The sequence below is a fragment of the Dasypus novemcinctus genome, chromosome 9 (assembly GCF_030445035.2).
Source record: "Dasypus novemcinctus isolate mDasNov1 chromosome 9, mDasNov1.1.hap2, whole genome shotgun sequence".
Classification (NCBI taxonomy): Eukaryota; Metazoa; Chordata; class Mammalia; order Cingulata; family Dasypodidae; genus Dasypus; species Dasypus novemcinctus.
In genome coordinates, this window is record NC_080681.1 from 59,506,686 (window position 1) to 59,529,349 (window position 22,664).

The 22,664-nt window shown below is 35.0% G+C and overlaps 1 protein-coding gene across 3 annotated transcripts in view; it reads right to left on the reverse strand.

The window, feature by feature from the left end:
* Positions 1 to 22,664, reverse strand: part of LRRC7 (leucine rich repeat containing 7) — a 641,808-nt gene that overhangs the window by 262,762 nt on the left and 356,382 nt on the right. For all 3 annotated transcript variants that reach the window (XM_071217384.1, XM_071217382.1, XM_071217383.1), the window contains one exon: positions 9,138 to 9,227. In XM_071217384.1, the coding sequence (XP_071073485.1) occupies positions 9,138 to 9,227 (90 nt within the window). The remainder of the gene's footprint in view (positions 1 to 9,137; positions 9,228 to 22,664) is intronic.

The following is a 22,664-nucleotide window of genomic DNA, read 5'->3' on the forward strand; positions in this document are numbered from 1 at the left end:
TTCAGGAGATAAGTGGAGGACTGTGAGGGAGTACTGATGCTTAAAGTATGCAGAAGTTTTAATTAACTTGACTGGAAATGTGTGGAAATGGATAGTTAATGATAACACATTATAGTGAGTAGCAGCTGGTTTATAAATGGAAGTAGTGGGAATTTTTTAATGTGATTTTGAATTTGGTTAGTGAGTATTTTGTTGAAGATTTTTGCATCAATATTCATTAGAGAAACTGGTCAGCCATTTTCTTTTTTCATAATATCTTTATTTAACTTTGATATTAGGGTGATGTTGGCTTCATGTCAAATCTGGGAGGGTTAGGGCTCCCAAACAGCCAAAAATTTCTTAAAAAAGAACAAAGTTTGAGGACTCTCACTTCCTGACTTTAAGGCATATTACCTAGCTACAGTGGTAAAAAACAGCATAGTACTAGAATAAAAATAGATTGACCAATAGAATCGAACTAAGTACTTACCAAATCCAATGGATGTGTCATGATGATGGGAACAAGTGTTGTTGGGGGGGGGGGAGAGGGGGGGTGGGGGGGTGGGGTTGAATGGGACCTCACATATATATTTTTAATGTAATATTATTACAAAGTCAATAAAAAATAAAAAAATTAAAAAAAAAAAAAAAAAAAAAAAAAAGAGTTTGGAAATAGACCCTCACATCTATGGTCAGGTAATTTTTGATAAGGCTAGCAAACCCATTCAGTCAGGTCAGAACAGTCTATTCTACAAATGGTGTTGGGAAAACTGGACATCTACATCTAGCATAAAAAAAGAGGATCCCTATCTCACACTTTATACAAAAATTAGTTAAAAATGGATCAAAGGACCTAAATATAAAAACTAAAACCATAAAACCCCTAGAAAAAAATGTAGGGAAACATCTTCAAGATCTTGTAGTAGGTGATGGTTTCTTGGCCCTTACATCCAAAGCACAAGGAACAACAACAACAAAAAAATAGATAAATGGGACTTCCTCAGGATTAAGCACTTTTGTATTTCAAATGATTTTGTTAACAAGGTGAAAAGACAGCCAACTCAATGGGAAAAAGATTTCAGAAACCAAATATCTGACAAGGGTTTGATTTCCATGTTATATAAAGAGATCACACAATTTAATGACAAAATGAAACGCAACCTAATTAAAAATTGGGCAAAAGCCTTGAAAAGACATTTTTCCAAAGAGGAAATACAAATTGCTGAAAGGTACCTGAAAAGATGCTCAACATCACTTGCTATTATAGAAAAGCAAATTGAAACTACAAGGAAATATCATTTAACACCATACAGAATGACCATCATTAAAAAGAAACAGAAACTGCACGTGGTAGAGAGGATCCAGAGAAATAGGAACACTCCTTCACTGTTGGTGGGAGTGTAAAATGGTTCAGCCTCTGTGGAAGATGGTTTGGCAGTTCCTCAGGAAACTAAATATAGAACTGCTGTGTGTTCTGATAATCCTGCTACTAGGAATATTCACAAGAACTGAAAGCAAGGACAAACAGATACTTGCACACCAATGTTCATAGCAGCATTATTCACAATCACTAAAAGATGAAAATAACCTAAGTGTTGATAAACCAATGAATGGATAAACAAAATGTGATGTATACATATGAAAGAATACTATTCAGCTGTAAGTAAGAAGAAATGAATTGGAGAAGCATATGACAACATGGAGGAACATTGAAGGTATTATGCTGAATAAAATAAGCCAAATACAAAAGGATGAATATTGTATGGTCTCACTGATGTGAACTTAATACAATGAGTAGACTTATGGAGCTGGACACGGAGTGTAGGTTGGTGGGAGATGGAATGTGGGTTGAGAAAGGGGAGCAGATGTTGGATGTGTGTAGAATGTTTAATAAGGTCAATTGTAAATATGTGGTAATGGATGAGTTGATGGTAGCACACTAATGACTGTAACAAACACTGTTGATTTATGGATGTGATTATGGCTGCAGTGTAGTCTAGGGAGGTTAATGCTAGTTGGAGAATAACTGGACGACAACAGGGAATGTATAACAGTGATTTTGGTGAAAGGTGAGAATAATGGTTAGTAACATAAATACAAGAATGTTCTACTACAAGGTGTTAAGGATGTGGTAATACATGGGAAAGTATTAAAAATAATAATGGAGAAAGTGTATGTGTTAGGGGGATATATTGGAACTATGTACTAATTGCATGTTTCCTTTTCTGTAAGCCTACAATTGCTTTAATAAAAAATAATTGAAAAGAAAAAAAAGACATGACATAAAAACCAAAAGACAAACTGGCTATATAAGTACTGACTTTATAGTAATAACACTGAATGTTAAGGGGACAAACCCCCCAATCAAAAGACAGAGATTGGCAGAATGGATTAAAAAAAGCATGATCCAACTATAGTTGTTTATAAGAGACTCACCTTAGACCCAAAGACATAAATAGATTGAACATGAAAGAATGGAAAAAGATATTTAAAAGGAAATAGTAACCAAAAAAGATCTGGGGTTGCTATAGATTAGACAAAATAGACTTTAAGTCAAAAGCTGTTATAAGAGACAAAGAAGGACATTGTATATTAATAAAAGGGACAATTTATCAAGAAGAAATAACAATCATAAATATTTATGCACCTAACCACAGTGCCCCAAAATATAAGGGGCAAACTCTGGTGAAAATGAAGGGAGAAATAGACACCTCTAAAATAATAGTTGGAGACTTCAATAACTACTGGTAATCAATAGATAGAACATATAGACAGATGATCAATAAGGCAAGAGAAATTGAATAATATGATAAATTAAGTAGAACTAGACCTAACAGACAAAGATGGAGCATTGCCACCCAAAGCAGTAGGCTAGATATTCTTCATGAGTGGACATGGATCATTCTTCAGGAGAGACCACTTTTTGAGTCAAAAATCAAGTCTCAAGAAATTTAAAAAGATTGAAATTATACAAAGCATCTTCTCTGCATAATTGAATGAACCTGGGAATCAATAACAGGTGGAAAATTGGAAAATCTGCAAATATATGGATATTATTAATAAGTGATACACTCTTAAACAATCAGAAGAAATTGCAAGGGAAATCAGTAAATAGCTTGAGAAAAATGAAAATGATAACACAACATATCAAAACTTATAGGTTGCAGTGGAGGGGAAATTTATAGCCCTAAATACTTACATTAAAATGAAGAAAGAGCTAAAATCAAAGACCTAACTGCACACCTGGAGGAACTAGATAAAGAACAGCAAACTAATCCCAAAGTAAGCAGGAGGAGAGAAATAACAAAGATTAAAATAGAAATAAATGAAAGTCAGAATAAAAAACAAAACCAAAGGAGAATTAACAAAACCAAAAGCTGGCTCTTTACAAATATCAATAAAATTGACAAACCCTTGGCTAGGCTGACAAAGAACAAAATAGAGAAGACACAAATAAATAAAATCAGAAATGAGAAGGGAACATTATTATTGATCCTACAGAAATAAAAAAAAGATCATGAGAGGATAATATGAACAAATATATACCAACAAATTAGAAAATTAGATGAAATTTCCTAGAAACACACAAACAACCTACACTGACCTTAGAAGAATTCAAAGACCTTGTGAAACCAATCTCTAGAGACTAAGTCAATCATCAAATACCTCCAAACAAAGAAAAGTCCAGGAACAGATGGCTTCGCAGATGAATTCTACCAATCTTCCCAAGAAGATTTAATACCAATCTTGCTCAAAGTCTTCCACAAAATTGAACAAGAAGGAACACTACATAACTCACTCTATGAGGTCAATATCACTCTAATACCAAAGTCAGATAAAGATCCTACAAGAAAAGAAAATTAAATTATAGACCGATTTCTCTTATGAATATAGATATAAAAATCCTCAATAAAATACTTGCAAATTGAATCCAACAGCACATTAAAAAAATTATACACCATGATCAAGTGGATTTTATTCAAGGAAGGTTAAACATATGAAAGTCAATTAATGTAATGCACCACAAAAATAAAACAAAAGAAAAAACCACATGATCATCTTGATTGATACAGAAAAGGCATTTGACAAAATTCAGCATCCTTTCTTAATAAAACATTTGGAAAAATAGGAATAAAAGGAAACTTTCTCAACATGATAAAGGATATACGAAACCCTCAGGTACATCATACTGAATGGTGAAAGACTGAAAACTTTCCCTCTAAGATTGGAACAAGGATGTTCACTCTCACAAATATTATTCAACATTGTACTGGAAGTTCTAGCTAGAGCAACTAGGCAAGAAAAAAGAAATAAAAGGTATCCTTACTATTTGCAGATGGCATGATCCTATATATAGAAAGTCCTGAAAAATCTACAACAAAACTACTAGAATTGGTAAACAAATTCAGCAAAGTGATAGGATTCAAGAAAGACATGTGAAAATCAGTAGTGTTTCTATACACAAGTAATGAGCAAGCTGAAGAGGAAATCAAGAAAAAAATTCCATTGTGACAATCTGAATTTCTTTTATGAATCCCAAAAAGAAAAAGATTATGCTTTTGAACTAATCCATTTCTGTGGGTGTGAGACACTGTGGATTGGACTACATCAGAGGTATGATTCAGGTTGAGTGTGTGCCCTCTTGTTGGGTTTGATACAAACAGAGACACAGAGAGAGACACACACATACACGCACAGAGAAAGGAAGCTTCCATGTTGATCCTGCCACGTAAGAAAGAGGACTGCAGAAAACAAAGAATCCCTAAGAGGCTAAGAGAGGTCCTGAGTCTGGAACTAACAGAGCAAAGAGGCATGGATAGAGTCCCCTGAGGGGCTGGACCCATGGAGCAGTTCAAGGCTAAGGAGATGAGCCCTGCCATATGCCTGATCGCTATGTGACAGGACACCAGGATCAACAGTAGCTGATTTTGGTGAGAAAGCATCTCTGATGGTGCTTGATTTGGACATTTAAAGGCCTCAGAATTGTAAGCTTTTTTCCTAATAAAATTCCCATTAGGAAAGCCAACCCATTTATGGTACTTTGTATTGGCAGCTCTATGGCAAACTAAGACATCCATTTACAATAGCAAAGAAAGGAATCAAATATCTAGGAATAAATTTAACCAAGGTTATAAAGACTTGAACACAGAAAACTACAAAATACTGCTAAAAGAAATCAAAGACTTAAATAAATAGAAAGACATTCCATGTTCATGGATTGGAAGACTAAATATCATTAAGATGTCAATTCTATTCAAAATGATTTACAGGTTCAATTAAATCCTAGTAGAAATTCCAAAAGCCTACTTTGCAGAAATGGAAAAGCCAATTATAAAATTTCTTTGGAAGGGCAAGGGGTCCTAAATAGCCAAAATCATCTTGAAAAAGAAGAAGTCAGATGACTCATACTTCCTGACTTAAAAATATTTTACCAAACTACAGTTGTCAAAACAGCATGGTACTGGCACACTGATAGATACATAAGCCAATGGAATCAAAATGAGAATTCAGAAATAGATCTATATATCTATGGCCAATTGATTTTTGAAAAGACTATCCAGTCCATTCAATTGGGAAAGAATAATGTCTACAACAAATGGTGCTGGGAGAATTGGATAACCATATGCAAAAGAATGAAAGAGGACGACTATCTTACATCACACACAAAATTTACTCAAATTGGATCAAAGGTCTAAATATAAAAAACCAGGACTATAAAACTCCTAGAAGAAAATGTAGAGAAACACCTTCAGTATCTTGTCTTAGGCAATGGTTTCTTAACTCTACACCCAAAGCTAGCTAAAGCAATGGAAGAGAAAAAAGAAATATAAATGGGACATCAAAATGAAAAACTTCTGTGCATCAAGGGGCTTTGTCACAAAAGTGATGAGACAACCTACTCAATGGCAGAAAATATTGGAAAAACACATATCTAATAAGGGTTTAATATCCAGAATACATAAAGAAATCCTACAACTCAACAATAAAAAGAAACAACCCAATTTAAAAAATGGGCAAAAGACTGGTACAGACATTTCTCCAAAGGAGTTATACATATTGCTAAAAAGCATATGAAAAGATGCTCAATATCACTAGCTATTAGGGAAATGCAAAAAGCACTATGAAATACTGTTTAATACCCACTAGAATGACTACTATTAAGAAAACAGAAGGGAAGCGGACTTGGCCCAGTGGTTAGGGCATCTGTCTACCACATGGGAGGTCCACGATTCAAACCCCAGGCCTCCTTGATCTGTGTGAAGCTGGCCCGTGCACAGTGCTGATACATGCAAAGGAGTGCTCTGCCATGCAGGGGCGTCCCCCGCCTAGAGGAGCCCCAAGCACAAGGAGTGCACCCCATAAGGAGAGCCGCCCAGCACAAAAGAAAGTGCAGCCTGCTCAGGAATGGCGCTGCACACATGGAGAGCTGACACAAGATGATGCCACGAAAAGAAATACAGATTCCCGTGTTGCTGACAACAACAGAAGCGGACAAAGAAGAACACACAGCAAATAGACACAGAGAACAGACAACTGGGGGGGTAGGGAGGGAAGGGTAGAGAAATAAATAAATAAATAAATAAATATTAAAAAAAAAAGAAAACAGAAAATTACAAGTGTGGTAGAATGTGGAGAAATAGGAACACTCATTTATTGCTGGTGGAAATGTAAAATGGCACAGCCACTGTGGAAGACAATTTGGCAGTTCCTCAGGAAAATATAAATAAATATAGTGTTACCATAGAACCTGGCAGTTCTGCTACTAGGTATATACCCAAAAGTATTGAAAGTACTTGAACAGATAATTGCACACTCATGTTCATAGTGGCATTATTCATAATTGCTAAAAGATGAAAACAACCCAAGTGCCTACCAGTTGATGAAAGGATAAACAAAATGTGTACAAACAATGGAATATTATTCAGCATTAAAAAAATGAAGTTATGGTTCATGTGATAACATGGATGACTCTTGAGGACATTATGCTGAATGTAATAGCAATATGATCTCAGTCATACAAACTAATTTCAATAAGCAAACTCAGAGTTATAATCTAGAATATAAATTAACAGGGGATAGATTGGGGTTAGAGAATGGGCATTTGATGCCTAATTTATACAAAATTTCTGATTAGGTTGATTGCAAACTTTTGGAAATATATAGTGATGATTGTAGATTATTGTGAGTGTAATTAATATCACTGAATTATATAGGTATATGTGGTTAAATGGGGAAACTTTAGGTCACATATGTTACCTGAATAAACATTAAAATATAAAACATAGGACTGTATAACACAGTGGACCCTATTATAGATAAGGGCTATAGTTAATAGTAAAAGTATAAGAACCTTCTTTCATGAGTTATAACAAATGTATGATACTAATACAAGGTATTAATAATAGGGTGGTATAAGGGTAAAAATACATCTAGTGTAAACTATAGCTGATAGCTAATACTATTATTTTATATAATAATCTTCATCAATTGTAACAAAGGTAGCTACTGTTAAAGTAGTACAATTACAAAAAAAAGTGCTATCATCAATTATAACAAACGTTCCACACCAATGCAAGGTGTTGGTGGTGGGGTGGTATATGGGAATCCTGTATTTTATGTATGATTGATCTATAAACCTACAACTTCTCTAATAAAAAAAGAGAAAAAAGAAAAAAGTCTGCTGAATTTTAAATGGTTACATTATTCAATTGAGTTATAATACTAGGACACAAATAGCTGTAACTCAATGCCCATTTTATTTGAATAATTTCAAAGATAATCATTTAGAAAAAAATGCAGTTGACAAAAAAATGAACCTAAATTTTCCTATTTTCCTAGCTTTTAAGATATATTTTGATGTAAAAATTATAATTCACTGTAGAAAAGATGGAAAATATTGAAAAATATAAAGATGAAAATAAAAATCATCCATATTTCTACTTCCCAGGGAACCAGATTTTTAACTTGTTCATATTCATATCCATATTGGAAACACAGTATATATACTTTGATATAATATTCTCTTAAAGATAATATATCATAAGAATTGGAAAACATATTTCCCTAAAGCAAATCATAAACCACTTCATAGTATTGTCTTATGGATGTACCATAATACATCTAACGAATCTCTTAGACTGATGCATGTGCTTCCAGTTTTGCACATTATAAGTAATGTTCTGATAAATATCCTTGTCCATGAATTCTAGCATTATCTTTGATGATGGTTTGATATGTTTCTAGAAATGAATTATAAAGGCAATGGGTATAAAACTTTTCAAAGCATAGTGTTCTGCACAAAGGTCTTGTCATTCTGTAACCGCATAGCATTACGTGAACTCTTCCCTCATGCTCCTATAAAAGTTTTTTGCCAATATAGTAGGAGACAAAGCCCCTTTTTTTGGGTTTTAATTTGTATTATTTTTATTTTTGTGAGAATAAACATTTTCATCTGTTATTAGCCATTTGTATGTTTTATTTTAAATTGCTTATGCATGTCATTTTTTCCTAATGAGAATTTTGTCTTCATATTAATTTGATATTCATATTAATTTGTCTTCATTTTAATTTAAATGTTAAGAATATTAATCATTTGTATTTCATATATATTGTGAATATTTTCCCAGTCTATTGTTTCACCTCAACTTTTAAAGTTTTCTGATATTTTATTTTAAAATATTTATGTAACCAATCCTAAATAACCTAGGCAGAAATAAAGTATTTGCATTCTGTAAAGTGCTAAACAAAGCTCTAATGATATTGATCCACATGTTTTAGAGAGAGGAAAAAAAATATTTATGTAATCAAATCTACTCCTTTACAATATTTACTTTTATGTCTACGCCTATAAAGTTCTTTCCCAACTCTATAGCCAGAACTATTCATCTCTTTTCTGTTTCAGATGATTTTTTTTTGTTTTAGTTTTTCTATTTAACTCTTTAATTCATCTAGAATTTATTTGGTTATTAGTGCACCATAAAGAGCTAATTTTACTTTATTTCTGGCAAAAAGTTTTATCAATTAGCAGAGATCCATTTATTGAATAATAATGAGACCTGTCATCATAACTGTCAGTATTGAAGAGTCACCAGCTGGAGCTGGTAATGTACTCATCAAAAGTGAAATGAATTTGTGCCATTTAAATTTCTTATTCTTACCTTCCAAAATTAGCTGGAAGAAATTCCAGAAAGGCGTCATTCAGGTAGAGCTGAGCCAAGTTTAGAAGCTGTGTGAAGCCATCGGGGAGTCTAGAAAGGAGTTAAAGGTTTAGTCACTGCATTTATGTTGCTATAGAAACAGAACAGAAATATATATCTCTAAGGAGGAAAAATAGAAGTGAAATATATTTTTTAACTATACTTCGGTTTAACAATAATGAAAGAATTTACTGAGCATGTTGTTATAGCTTGAAAATTTTGCCTGTTATTAAAATAAATGGCATTCACCAAATGGCTGAGGTTGATATCACTGCCATGTGGCATCATCTCTTACTGCTGCCCTAACATTGTGCACATCAGTTGAGTCATTTTTTTTTAATGGAAATTTCAAGTTGTATGCAACATGTTCTCATTTTCAAATTAATGCTATTTCTCAATAGAAATATATATATATTGTCAGGTAAGAATATATATATAGATAGATAGATAGATAGATAGATAGATAGATAGATATAGATATAGTCAGGCAAGAATATTTACTTACTACTTCACCAAATCATTAAATCTATCTAAATTTGTTACAATGATGTTGAAAGCCGCCCAGTGTGAAAAGGCAAGGGGTATTTAATCCTCATAACTAATAATTCCTTTTATGCAGGCACAACATGTATGTTCATAATGATCACAACTGGCCCAATTCATGTTTATTGAGAATTAGAAAACGTTGATACAATAATGAAACAGGATTCCCAAGGTTGTAAGAGACATTAAAACTTTGGGGAAATCCTGCAGGTGAATTTTACAAGTTAAATAAAACAATTATTTGAAATATTTAAATTTTTTTTACCAAAAATATTTAACAAACGGATTTTCCAAGACAGTTTTTCCGAGGAGGATATTGAATATTTTCCCTATGATTAAATTTCTATTGAAACATTTGTAAATGTCTTTATCTATGGCCTGACCCAGACTACAATATTTTATGAAATACTTCAAAATAACTTTCAAATTTATTTCTCCTCAAGTTACAAACTATTTCCTTCTTTATATTTACTGCCCAAATTATTTAAAGAGTTGTCTATACTCACTGCTTTTTACTCCTCCTCAAGTCACTGCTTTCTGGCATCTACCGCAACTCTATTGCTGCAACTACACTACCAAAGTCTCCAAAGACATCTCAATTCCAGTAGCGTCATTTCATTTTGAATCCATACTGCAAAGCAACAGTTGCCATCACTGACTTTTCCCTTCTTGACTTCTAGTATACCACCTTTGCCTGCTTCTCCTATTCCTGAGACAGTATATCTGAGTTTCATTCCATGACTTCTCTTCTGCCCACTTTACTGTTATAAAATCTTTTATACATATGAAAGAATATATTTGTACTCATCATAAAATTTAAGAAAGGGAACCAGTACCTTTGAAACTGAGAACCCCTCCCTGACTGCAACCTCCTATTTGCTAATTTCTGAATGATGTTTATATTCTGCTTCTCAAAGAGTTTTACCTCACCTACTTGAATACTATAAAAATGATAGCAAAATATTCATTCACATTGCTAGAGTTCATTATAGCATAGTATTACATTATATGAAAAAATCACAATATAGTTACCATTCTTTCAGTCAACATTACAGTTGTTTCTAGTTTTTTGTTTGTTGTGCTATTACAAGCATTGATTATGTGAACATTTTTGAACACATATCCTGGTGTATATACATACAAGAGACTATTTAAATTTTATCTCTAGGAATGACATATATGGTATGCAAGTCTAAGTTTACTGGAAGTAACCAAATTCAAAGTAGTTTCACATATTTGTAATTAAACCATCAGAATTTCTCTGTTCCATACCTTCTCTAGCCCTTGGTTTTAGCCTTTTTTCACCTTTGTCAATTAGGTATGTGTAAAATAATAATAATTTTCAATTTCCTAATTAGCTATGAGCAATATTTTATGTTTATTAGCAATTTTCCATTTCTCTCCTCTGAAATACCTGCTTATATTTTTCACATATTTTTCTATTGGTGCCTTGGATATTAGTGCCCCACTTATATTCCCCTGGCCTTTATCATTTTGGTGCACACGAGACCAGCAGACCAACCGCTGCCTGCCATCACCTTCTTCCTTGCCTGAATGCTTTCTCCAGATGTTGAAGTCTGCTCTGTTCATGCACATGGTGTGCCAGAACTCCAAGGAATTAACATCCTTCAGGAGGAACCATTAGCTAATAACTAGCAGGAGTATAAATGCCTCAGCTCCCTTACCTCTTATGCTGGTAACTCTGTGGAATGTGTTTTGTACTGTTTCCCAGAGTTTCCCAGAGAGATTAAGGTTCATTTGTCTATAGTAGCATATAGGTTGATAACACATCCTTTAAAATGTTTCCTGGGATCATCTCCCAAATACAGTCCTTGATTTTTTTTTTTTCTAAGCATCTGCTTATGGAGGAATCCAAACAAACACACTTAATGTTTTTATATTGATTTGTAGGAATTCTTAGGATCTCAATCTTACTGTATTAGAAAGCCAAAGAGGTGCTGATGCAAAGTACCAGAACTCTGTTGGCTTTTATAAAGGGTATTTATTTGGAGTAGAAGCTTATAGTCACAAGGCCCTAAAGAGTTCAACTGGAAGTACCGAAAGAGGTACTTTCTCACCCAAAGTCATTGGCCATGTGTTGGAGCAAGATGGCAGGCAATGTCTTCGAGGATTCAGCCTTCCTTCTTCTCCTTAAGGTTCTGTGGTCCCAGCTTCTTCCAGTCTCAGCTGTAGACTGGCATAAGGCTCGTTTCTCTCCCTGGGGCTCACTTCTTTCCAGGTTCACATGCTCAGGTCTCTTCACAAGGTCAGCTGTAGACTCTATCAGTTTCTCTCTTCCGGGGGCCTCTGCAGTGTCTAATGAGCTGTCTGTCTTCCTCTATGTTCTTCTCTGTGTCTGCTTCTCTGTATGTTTACTTCTGTGTGAACATTTGTTTTATCCACAAGGGGGCTGGGAATCAATGCTAAGTTGCAGTCTAATGATGTGGTTGGATCAAAGCCTTAATATCAACATAATTTAATCAGACATTTCAGCTGAATCTAATACAATCAAAGGGTTATCATGCCAGAGGAACTGACCAGTTTACAAGCATAATCTATATTTTCTTTTGGAATTCATAATAATATCAAACTGCCACATTTGTACTGTTTATTTTTTCTAAAAATGTCTTCCTCCAGTTTATATTTTGGAGTTGGATAGTTTAGATATGGTTTCATAGAGGATGTTTCCATAAGATTGTTTTTAAAGAGAGGTAGTTTTCATGAACGTAGAAAAGGAGAAGGGAGGCACGAGAAGAGTAAGGGTTGTTATAATACAAAGGTAAGAAGGCCTCTGGCATAGAGAGAATATGAGTTTTAGGGGAAATTCTTCATGTATGAGAGTATTGAAAGTTAAGATTTGGGAATATCAGTTGAGGACAAATTTTAGGGGGGTTTGAATTAATGCTCACCTCAAAGGTTTGAAGTTAATCCCATATGATTAAAAAATAATCTATAATAAGAGAACATTGTTTTTGTTTTATTATAGCTAACAATCTGATAATATGATAGTTTTTATGATAATGGCACAAATATTAAATAGGTTTTAATCCAAGTATAACTACTACTCTACTTTCATGTCTTGTTTAGTCCCTGTAGTCACTCAAAAGAAGGAATTATTTACAAATTTTCAAAAAGTAAGATGAATTTGAGACATGTAAAATTGGAAAAATGCTAAAGCTATTGATGGATAATTTGCTTTAAAACTGCCACTATTAATAAGTAAAAAGGATTTTAAAACACTAATTTTTACTTATAGGAACAGTTTGAGCTATTCAGCTTCCCCCAGTCCTCAGTTTCTCATATGATTATACTAAATGGTATAACATTATATTATTTATTTTATCAGAAAGTATTTCTTTATTGATGCTTTTTCAGCAATGGTTACACTGTGGGAGAATTTGACTTATTATATGGAATATTTCTCTAAGGATTTAAGAATTGACCGTGTTTTGCATATTCCAATTGCAAAATTGGACTGCCAAAAATAAATTACATGAAGAACAAGAATACAAAGTAAGATAAAAATTTTCTGACCTGGTTATAAACAAAGATGTTCTGACATTTTATATTGAGCTTTTCTTTTAAAAAATTGTAGACTTAAGGTTATATTTATATAGTATGTCTTATTTAATAGCATCCATATTTTTTATTTTAATTTACTTTAGCAAGAATTTATTGAGTGGCTGTTTTGCAATCAGATTAAAAATTAATGTCTTCTTCCCCCTTTCCTCATAGGATTTTGTGCAATGATTTAATAGAATGCTTATACTAGTTCTGTTGTACACAAATATTGGTCATTTTCTACTCCTACACTTTCTACTCTTGGGATAAATTATAAATTCTTTGAGGACAAATACTATTTTTAGCATTTGTAGCATTTTACTTTGAAGACGAAAGGTGATAAAAAATGGATTGGATATTACTTGAACAAAACCAGTCAGATGTCTCCTAAAGAATATCGTCAACCTTCTATCTTATTAATTTTGTGGAACAATTTTGTGGTTTCTTCTAGGGACAGTGGTCTCACTTGTCAATATCACCATTTCTAGAAGAACATACTAGGAGCTGTAAAGAAGACATTTCCTAGCAAGCCAGATCAACTTGGTGAAGATGAAAATCATGAGTTGTCTTTATCCTCTTCCATATTATTATTAAGTAAACCCAATATTTTACAATAAGAAAGGGAGTACTCAATAATGAAATGATATTATTATTCTAAAATAACTGGAGGTGTTCTACATTTGTCTGGTTTATTTAAAATATTTAAAAAATGTCTTATATATTGTTAAATATTCTCCTATTACATATACTCTAATTTTATTACATTCTTAAATTAAAAGAGATATACTAATACATCAAAGAAAGATGATAATAGAATGAGAAACCCATGCATTATAATGATTAAGCCCATGGTCATTGATATCAGAAGACCTGGATTAGATCAGAGTCCTTCCAGTTATTTTCTATGTAAACTATGCAAATTAATCTCTGTAAGACTAAGTTTCTTTATTTGTAAAATGGAGATGCTAATATCCACTTCTCAGAGTTGCTCCAGTGATTAAATAACTACTTGTCACATAGTAAGAACTCAGTAAATAGGATCAATTCTATTTCTTTTCTGTGGTTTAGTTTTTATTCTGACCTTTCAATATTAACTAGAATATTATTTAAAATACTTTTATTATTGCTAATTTCAATGTTGGAAAAGGCAAATTAGGATTGGCTGTAGGCACCCATATTTCAATGTTTTTCTTTTCTAATTGTGTTTACTTTAGAAGTTAAATAAAATGTTATAAGCATCTGACCTAAAATAGAATAATTAAACCACATACAATTAGAGATTTAATAAGTTGTGAGTAAGAAACGAATTGTAAAAGTTTCTACTCTAAATGGAAGGGCATTTTACATCAAAATTTTAATTTAGAGAAATTAAAATATAAATGAATATAGCAATATTGTAGAACATTTGGAAAACAAAGAGAAAAGAAAAATATAGTTCATAATTCCATCCCATTAACACAACTATGATTAACATTTCATGTATTTATTTCTAATCTGAATTCCTATTAATTTTTAACATCACTACATACTGGCATCATAATTTTTCACTTTATGTATAATTATCTTTCAATTTTGCTATATAACTAGAGTGGCTGTATAATCTATCATTCATACGTGGACACTTTTGAAAGTTAAAGACCTATTATTAATTATGACACATCAGGAGGTGTAAACTGGGATAACTTGGGCAAAAGGAGACATATATTCAATCTATATATAACCTTCATATCCATCCAGTAGCTAAAAAATAATTAGTAATTTTCTTATTGTTGAGCATTAGAAATGTTTCAAGTTTTTTCAAAATGAATTTTTCAGTTTTAAAAAAATCAAAATACTTCTTCAGAATTAGTGCTGTTTAGTGAAAGAAACCCAGGTATTCAAATAACATCTTTGTGAATTACATTTATCTACATCATAAGGCTTCTGTGAATATTAAAATGAAATCGTGTATCTTAAAAGCTTGGGAAATGGATTTTTAAAAAGCCTTGGAAATGGGAGGTTCTCAATAAATGTTGGTCCTTGCTTTTCACATTGAGTATAGGCATAAGTCAGAGATATTGTGGGTTTGGTTCCAGACTACTGCAATAAACTGAATATTGCAATAAAGTGAGTCACATGAATTCTTTGGTTTCCCAGTGCATATAAAAATTATGTTTACAGTATACTGTAGTTTATTGTGTGTAATAGCATTATATATAATAAAACAATGTGCATATCTTAAAATGTGACAGGGACAACCAGCAAGATGGTGGTAGAGTCAGAAGCACCTAGGGTCAGCTCGTGCTACAGGCCAGTTAGTAATCAGCCAGAACTATCTAAAGCACCCATTAGGGCTCTCCAGGACACCAGAAGAGCATCCTGCAACATCCTTGAAGGAATGGAAGGAGGAGTCTCCTTCCCATCACACAGAAGATTCCCAAGTAAAGCACTCCACACCATGGAGACTGGTGCTCATCCTCCACTGGAGGCACAAACTGGCTCGGAAGCTGTTCCATGGCTGGAATTGAAAGCTCTAATTCCCAAAAATGGGGGAGGAAGAGATGGTTGGGCACCAACTTCAGCTAATGATTAGTAAATTAAGCAGGCTAAAATAAAATCCTAAGAACAGCTAAAATGTGAACCTGTCCCATCAGAAAGAGGCTGGGAGCCACCATTTTAACTCTGCCCCTGACACAAGGGAAAGCCGGGCAGACTGAAAATCCCAGTGCTGGCAGGGACCAGCTTCTTTCAATTCAGATCAGACTGTAGTTCTAGCAAAAGCCCCAGCCCTACCTCTGGCAGGGAGGAAGCTGGGGGGGACCTGCACCAGCCTCTCCAGGAAAATACAGGCCACACCGTGGAGACTGGTGATCATTCTATTCTGGAGGCACAAGGCATACCAGGAACTGTTCTGTGACTAGAATTGGAAGCTCCATTTCCTAAAAATAGGAGAGGGAGACACAGTGGCTACTCACTTCAGGTACAGTTAGCCAATGGGGTGCTGATGCAAAATATCAAAAATTGTCTGGTTTTTATAAAGGGTATTTATTTGGGGAAGGAACTTACAGATACCAAGCCATAAGCATAAGTTACTTCCTCACCAAAGTCTATTTTCACATGTTGGAGCAAGATGGCTGCCCATGGCTATGAGGGTTCAGGTTGCCTGGGTTCCTCTTTTCCAGGGTCTTGCTTCTCTGGGTTCAGGGTTCCTCTCTTCCCAAGGCTTGCTTCTTCCTGGGCTCAGTGTTCCTCTCTTCCTGAGGCTAGCTTCTCTTCCTCTGTGAGCTTACTTCCTGGGACTTTAGCTTAAGGCTTCAGCATCAAACTCTAACATCAAAAACCCTCCAACTCTGTCCTTTGCCATGCCTTTTATCTCAATGCCCTACTGGTATAAGAGGTTTACATAATCAATATAATCTAATATGCCCAGAGGAAAAGATTAGTTTACAAACATAATCCAATATTTCTTTTTGAAATTCATCAATAATATCAAACTGCTACAGCTACTGATTAGTAAATTCATCTGACTAAAGCATAACCCTAAGAACAGCTAAAGTTTGAAAATGTTAAAGTTGGAAAGAGGCCAGTAGTCTCCATATTGACTCCACCCCCAGCATGAGGGGTAGCTGGGCTGACTGAAAATCGCAGTGATGGCAGAGACACCTTTGTTTCACCCAGATTTGACTGCAGCCCTAGCCTAGGCTTAAGTCTCACCTATAGCAGGGAGAAGGATGTGAGCCCTACACCAGCCTCTCTGGGTAACTACAGGAATATTTGGCTGGCACAGACTGAACAGTCAGAAATCTACCAAGGTAACTGTGATCATTTTGGACCTGCACTGAATAGATTGCTGCTCACACCTGCAGCTCTATCCCTGCCCCAGGTAGGGAAGAAAGGGGAGTGAAGCTTCATCAGTCTCTCTGGGCAACTACAGTCTAGGCCTGCACTGCTTGGATTATTACACACAGTTGTAGCTCTGTCCCTACCCTTGATAAAGGAGAAAGTTGGTAGAAGTTTCATTGGTTCCTAGGGCAATGAGGGCAGCTTGAGGCTCCACAGCTTACAGCACCAACTACTATAGCTCTACTATACAACAAGTAAGAGAGAAAGGGCAAGAAAGCCCTAAATTAAAGAAAAACACTGCATCCAGAATAAATACATCTAGTAAGCTGATGCCAAGACACCAACAAAAAATTACAACCCATCCCAAGAAACAGGAAGATATGACACAGTTAATGGAATAAGATAAGCTTCCAGATGATACAAAAGAGTTGAGACAACTAATCATAGATGTTCAAACAAATCTCCTTAATAGATTCAATGAGATGGCTAAAGAGACTAGGGATATTAAGAAGACATTGGAAGGAAGTGGATATCACTCAAGAAACTGGGCTCTGTCTACCATATAGGATGTCCAGAGTTCGATACCCAGGGCCTCCTGGTGAAGGCAAGCTGGCCTTTGTGGTGAGCTGGCCCACACGGAGTGCTGCCCTGCATGGGAGTACCGACACAGGAGTGCTGTCCTGTGCAGGAGTGCTTCCCCATGCAGGAGAGCTGCCCTGCGCAGGAGTGCTGGCCCATGTGGAGAGCTGCTACAGCAAGATGATGCAAAAAAAACAAACACAGAGAGGAGATAATAAAAGATGCAGCAGACCAGGAAGCTGAGGTGGCACAAGAAAATAATCACCTCTCTCCCACTATGGAAGGTCCCAGGATTGCTTCCCAGAGCTGCCTAATGAGAATAGAAGCAGAAACAGAAGAATACACAGCAAGTGGACACAGACAGCAAACAAGGGAGGAAGGGGGAAGAAATAAATAAATAAATCTTTTTAAAAAAGAAGACACTGGATAAGCACAAACAGGAATTTGAAAGCATACATAGAGAAATAGCAGAACTTACAGGAATTAAAGGTGCAATAAATAAAATTAAAAATACACTGGAATTATATAATACAGATTTGAAGAGGCAGAAGAAAGAATTGGTGATCTTGAAGAAATAGCCTCTGAAAGCAAACATACAAAAGAGCAGATGAATAATGGAAAAAATGGAACAAGTTCTCAGGGAACTAAACGACAGTAAGATATGTGCAAACATATGTGTCATGTGTGTCCCAGGAGGAGAAGAGAAGGGTAAAAGGAGCAGAAGGAATAATGAAGAAATAATGGTAGAAAATTTCTCAACCCTATTAAAGGATGTAGATATCCATGCCCAAGAAGCACAACATACTCTCATCTGAATAAATCGAAATAGACACCAAGATTTACTAATCAGAATGTCAAATTCCAAAGACAAAAAGAATTCTGAGAACAGCAAGAGAAAAGCAATGCCTAACATATAAGGGATACCCAATAAGATTAAGTGCCAATTTCTCATCAGAAACCATGGAGGCAAAAGACAGTGGTGTGATACATTTAAAATACTGAAGAGGAAAACTTCCAGCCAAGAATCTTATCTCTGGCAAGATTGTCTTTCAAAAATGAGGGTGAGTTTAGAATTCTAAAAGGAGATAAGAGGAGGAATGAGATGGACTACTGATATTGAATGTATGTAGAAATTTTAATTAACTTTACTGTGTAAGTGTTGAAATGTATAGAGTTAATGGAAAACAGCTGGTTTATAAATGGGGCTGTAGCAGAAAAGGGTAGTCTAAGGATATAAATACCAGTTTGAAAGAAAGCTAGAAAATAATCTAGGGACTGACTAAGACTATAAATCCAGAGGTGGATGAGAATTGTGGTTGATGGTGCAGATGCAAGAGTGTCCTTTGTGGGCTACAGCAGATGTACATCACTATTGCAGAGTGGTGGGAATATGTGGAGAAGCATGGGAAAAATACAGCTGGAGTGACCTATCGACTGTGGCTAGGAGTAATACTGTAATATTCATGCATCTATGCCAAAGATGTACTGTGTTGATAATGGGGGAGTATCTAAAAGGTATGCCAAACATACACTATGGACCTGGTGATAGTGTGATGATATTATCTCATTATCTGTAACAAATGTTCTACCATGGTTTGGTGTGTTGGTAGAGGGGTGTTGAATGGTCATTTTGTACACGTACATGATTGTTTTGTAAATTTACAACTTCTGTCATAAAAATATATTTAAAAAATAATAAGAGGGTGGGTTGGGAGGAAAATACACCAAATGTAAGATAAGAACTATAGTTAGTAGTAAGATTTTTGAAAATATTATTTCATAATTTGTAACAAATGTAACACAACAATGAAAGGTATTGGTGGAAGGCTGATGTATGGGAGCCCTGTATGATGTTATGTGTGTTTGCTTTATAAGTTTACAACTTTTACAATAAACTAATTGTTTATGTATGCTCATGTATAAATGATATAGTAATAATAATAATAAATAGGCTGGGTTGGGGGAAAAACACACCAAATCTAAGAGAGTTTGATTAGTAGTAATATTTTCAGGATGCTCTTTAATTATTAGTCAAAAACATTTCACAACAATGCAAAGTATTGGCTGTAGGGTGAGGTGAGATATGAGAGTCTTGTATGATGGTATGTATGTTTGTTTTATAAGTTTGCAACTATTACTATACAATTATTGTTTATGTATGTTTATGTATGAGTGATATACTTCAATAAATTTTTAAAAAGTTACACAGAGACATGAAGTGACCATGAGCTGTTGGAAAAATGACACTGACATCTGCTAATGGCATAGTATCTGAAAAATGCAATAACACATACCTTGTTAACAGCATGTGCTCACTTTGTGTTTTTTGTCACATTTTGGCAATTCTCACAATATTTAAAATTTTTCATTATTATTATATCTCTTATGTGATCTACACTCTTTGATGCTACTATTGTAATGTTTTGGGCCGTCATGAACTGCACCCATATAAGACAGTGAACTTATTTTTTAAATGTTGGGTATGTTCTGATTGCTCCTCAGATCATCTGTTCTGTGTCTGTTCTCCTCTCCTTAGGCTTCCCTATTCCCTGGGGTAAAACATTTTTGAAAGTAGGCCAGTTAATAATCCTACAATGGTCTCTAAGTGCAAGAAAAAGTCACACATCTCTCCCTTTAAGGAAAGAAGCCATCATCATAACATAAAATACAAGGTGAAACAGCAAGGCCTGCTGTAGAAGTTGTAGCAAGTTATCCAGAAGATCTAAGCAAGATAATTGATGAAAGTGACTACACTAAACAACAGATTTTCATTATAGATCAAACAGGCTCCTATTGAAAGAAGATGCCATTTAGGACTTTCATAGCTATGAAGCAGAAGGCAATGCCTGGCTTCAAAGTTTCAAAGGAGAGGCTGATTCTATTGTTAGGGGTTAATGCAGCTGGTGACTTTAAGTTGAGGTCAATACTTATTTACCATTTCAAATTTCCTAGGGACCTTCAGAATTATTCTAAACCTACTCTGCCTGTGCTCTATAAATAGAATAACAAAGCCTAGATAACAGTACATTGGTTTATAACATAGTTTACTGAGTATTTTATGCCCAATGTTGAGATCTACTGCTTAGAACAAAGGTTCCTTTAAAATATTCTGCTCATTGACAACAAACTTGGTCACCCAAGAGCTCTGATGGAGATGTACAATGATACTACTGTTTTCATGCCTACTCACACATCTTCCATCCTGCAGCCCATGGATCAAGGAATACTTTTGACTGTTAAGTATTATTATTTAAGAAATATATTTTTTAAGATTATAGTTGTCATAGAGAGTGATTGCTCTGATGGATCTGGGAAAAGTCAGTTGAATATATTCTGGGAAGGATTCACCATTCTAGAAGCCATTAAGAACATTCATGATTCATGGGAGGAGGTCAAAATATCAATATTAACAGGAGTTTGGAAAAAGGTGACTCCAAGCCTCACAGATGACTTTAAGGGGTTCAAGACATAAGTGAGGGCAGTAACTGCAGATGTGGTGGAAACAGCAAGAGAACTAGAATTATAAGTGGAGTCTGACCTGAGGGCTCTGGAGACATCCAGACACAATAGTCAGGGCAGATAGCCCAGGAGTTTGGTTACTTGCTAGTGGGCCCTACTTTTGAATTTATGCTCTGCAGTGTGACAGAGTTGGACTCAGATGTGGTATCTCTACACATGGCTCTTCTGTCCTACCTGAACTTATAATTAATACTAAATTTGGTAGGCGTACATTCAAGAGACTTAAATCTTTGAGCTGGCCATGTGCCAGCTGGGCCCTGAATCTCAAAGGAGTTGCAACCCCTACTCTCCAGTTCATTGGCCTCACCCAGGACAACTATCAAGGAGGTAAGCATGGACAGCAACCATCCCTAGCAACTGAGAGTGGCTATAACAGCAAGCAAGAGAGTTCCATCCATTGGCCATATGGGATTGAAGTACTCCTTCAATTAAAGGTGGAGTGGGCATCACCATCCCAGAATCTTCAGGATTGGGGAATGAACTACGAACTAAAGTAGACTTACTGGTATTCAATTATAGATATAATGATACTAACAATGGAAGAAATATCACTGATGTGGAGACAGTGGTCACTGGTGGTTCTGAGGGTAGGAAGAATGAAAAACAGGTGTAATATGGGGACATTTTCAGGACTTGGGAATCATCCTGAATGACAGTACAATGACAAATACAGGTCATTATATATCTTGCCATAATCTACAGAATTGTGTGGGAGAGAGTGTAAACTGTATTGCAAGCTATAATCCATGCTTAGGGGTAGTGCTCCAAAATGTGTTTATCAATTGCAACAAATATACCACACTAATGAAAGATGTTGCTAATGTGGGAAAATGTGGGAGGTGTCGGGAGGGAGCAGGGAATAAGGGAATCCCCTATATGTTCTCTGTAACATTTATGTAATCTAAAGTATCTTTTAAAAAATAAAAAAAAAGGAAAAAAAAAATGGAGCCCGAAAATGTGAATTGATTGTTGTTGCAAGGACATGATAAAACTTGAATGGATGAGGAGTTGCTTCTTTGGAGGAACAAAGAAAGTGGGTCCATGATATGGAAACTACTCCTGGTGAAGATGCAGTGAACACTGATGAAATGACAAGAAAGGATTTAGAATGCTAAATAAGCCTTGTTGATAAAATAGCAGCAAGGTTTAAAAGGATTGACTCCAATTTTGAAAGAAGTTCTACAATGGGAAAATTGCTATCAAACAGCATTGTGGGCTACAGAGAATTCTTTTGTGAAAGGAAGAGTCAATTGATGCAGCAAATTTCACCGTTGTCTTATTTTAAGAAATTGCCATAGCTACCCCAACCTTCAGCAACCACCATCCTGTTCAGTCAGCAGCCATCAACATCAAAGTAAGGCCCTCTGTCAGCAAAAGTTATGACTTGCAGAAGGCTCAGATGATGGTTAGCAGTTTTTAGCAATAAAGTATACTTACGATATATACCTTGTTTTTTCAGACATA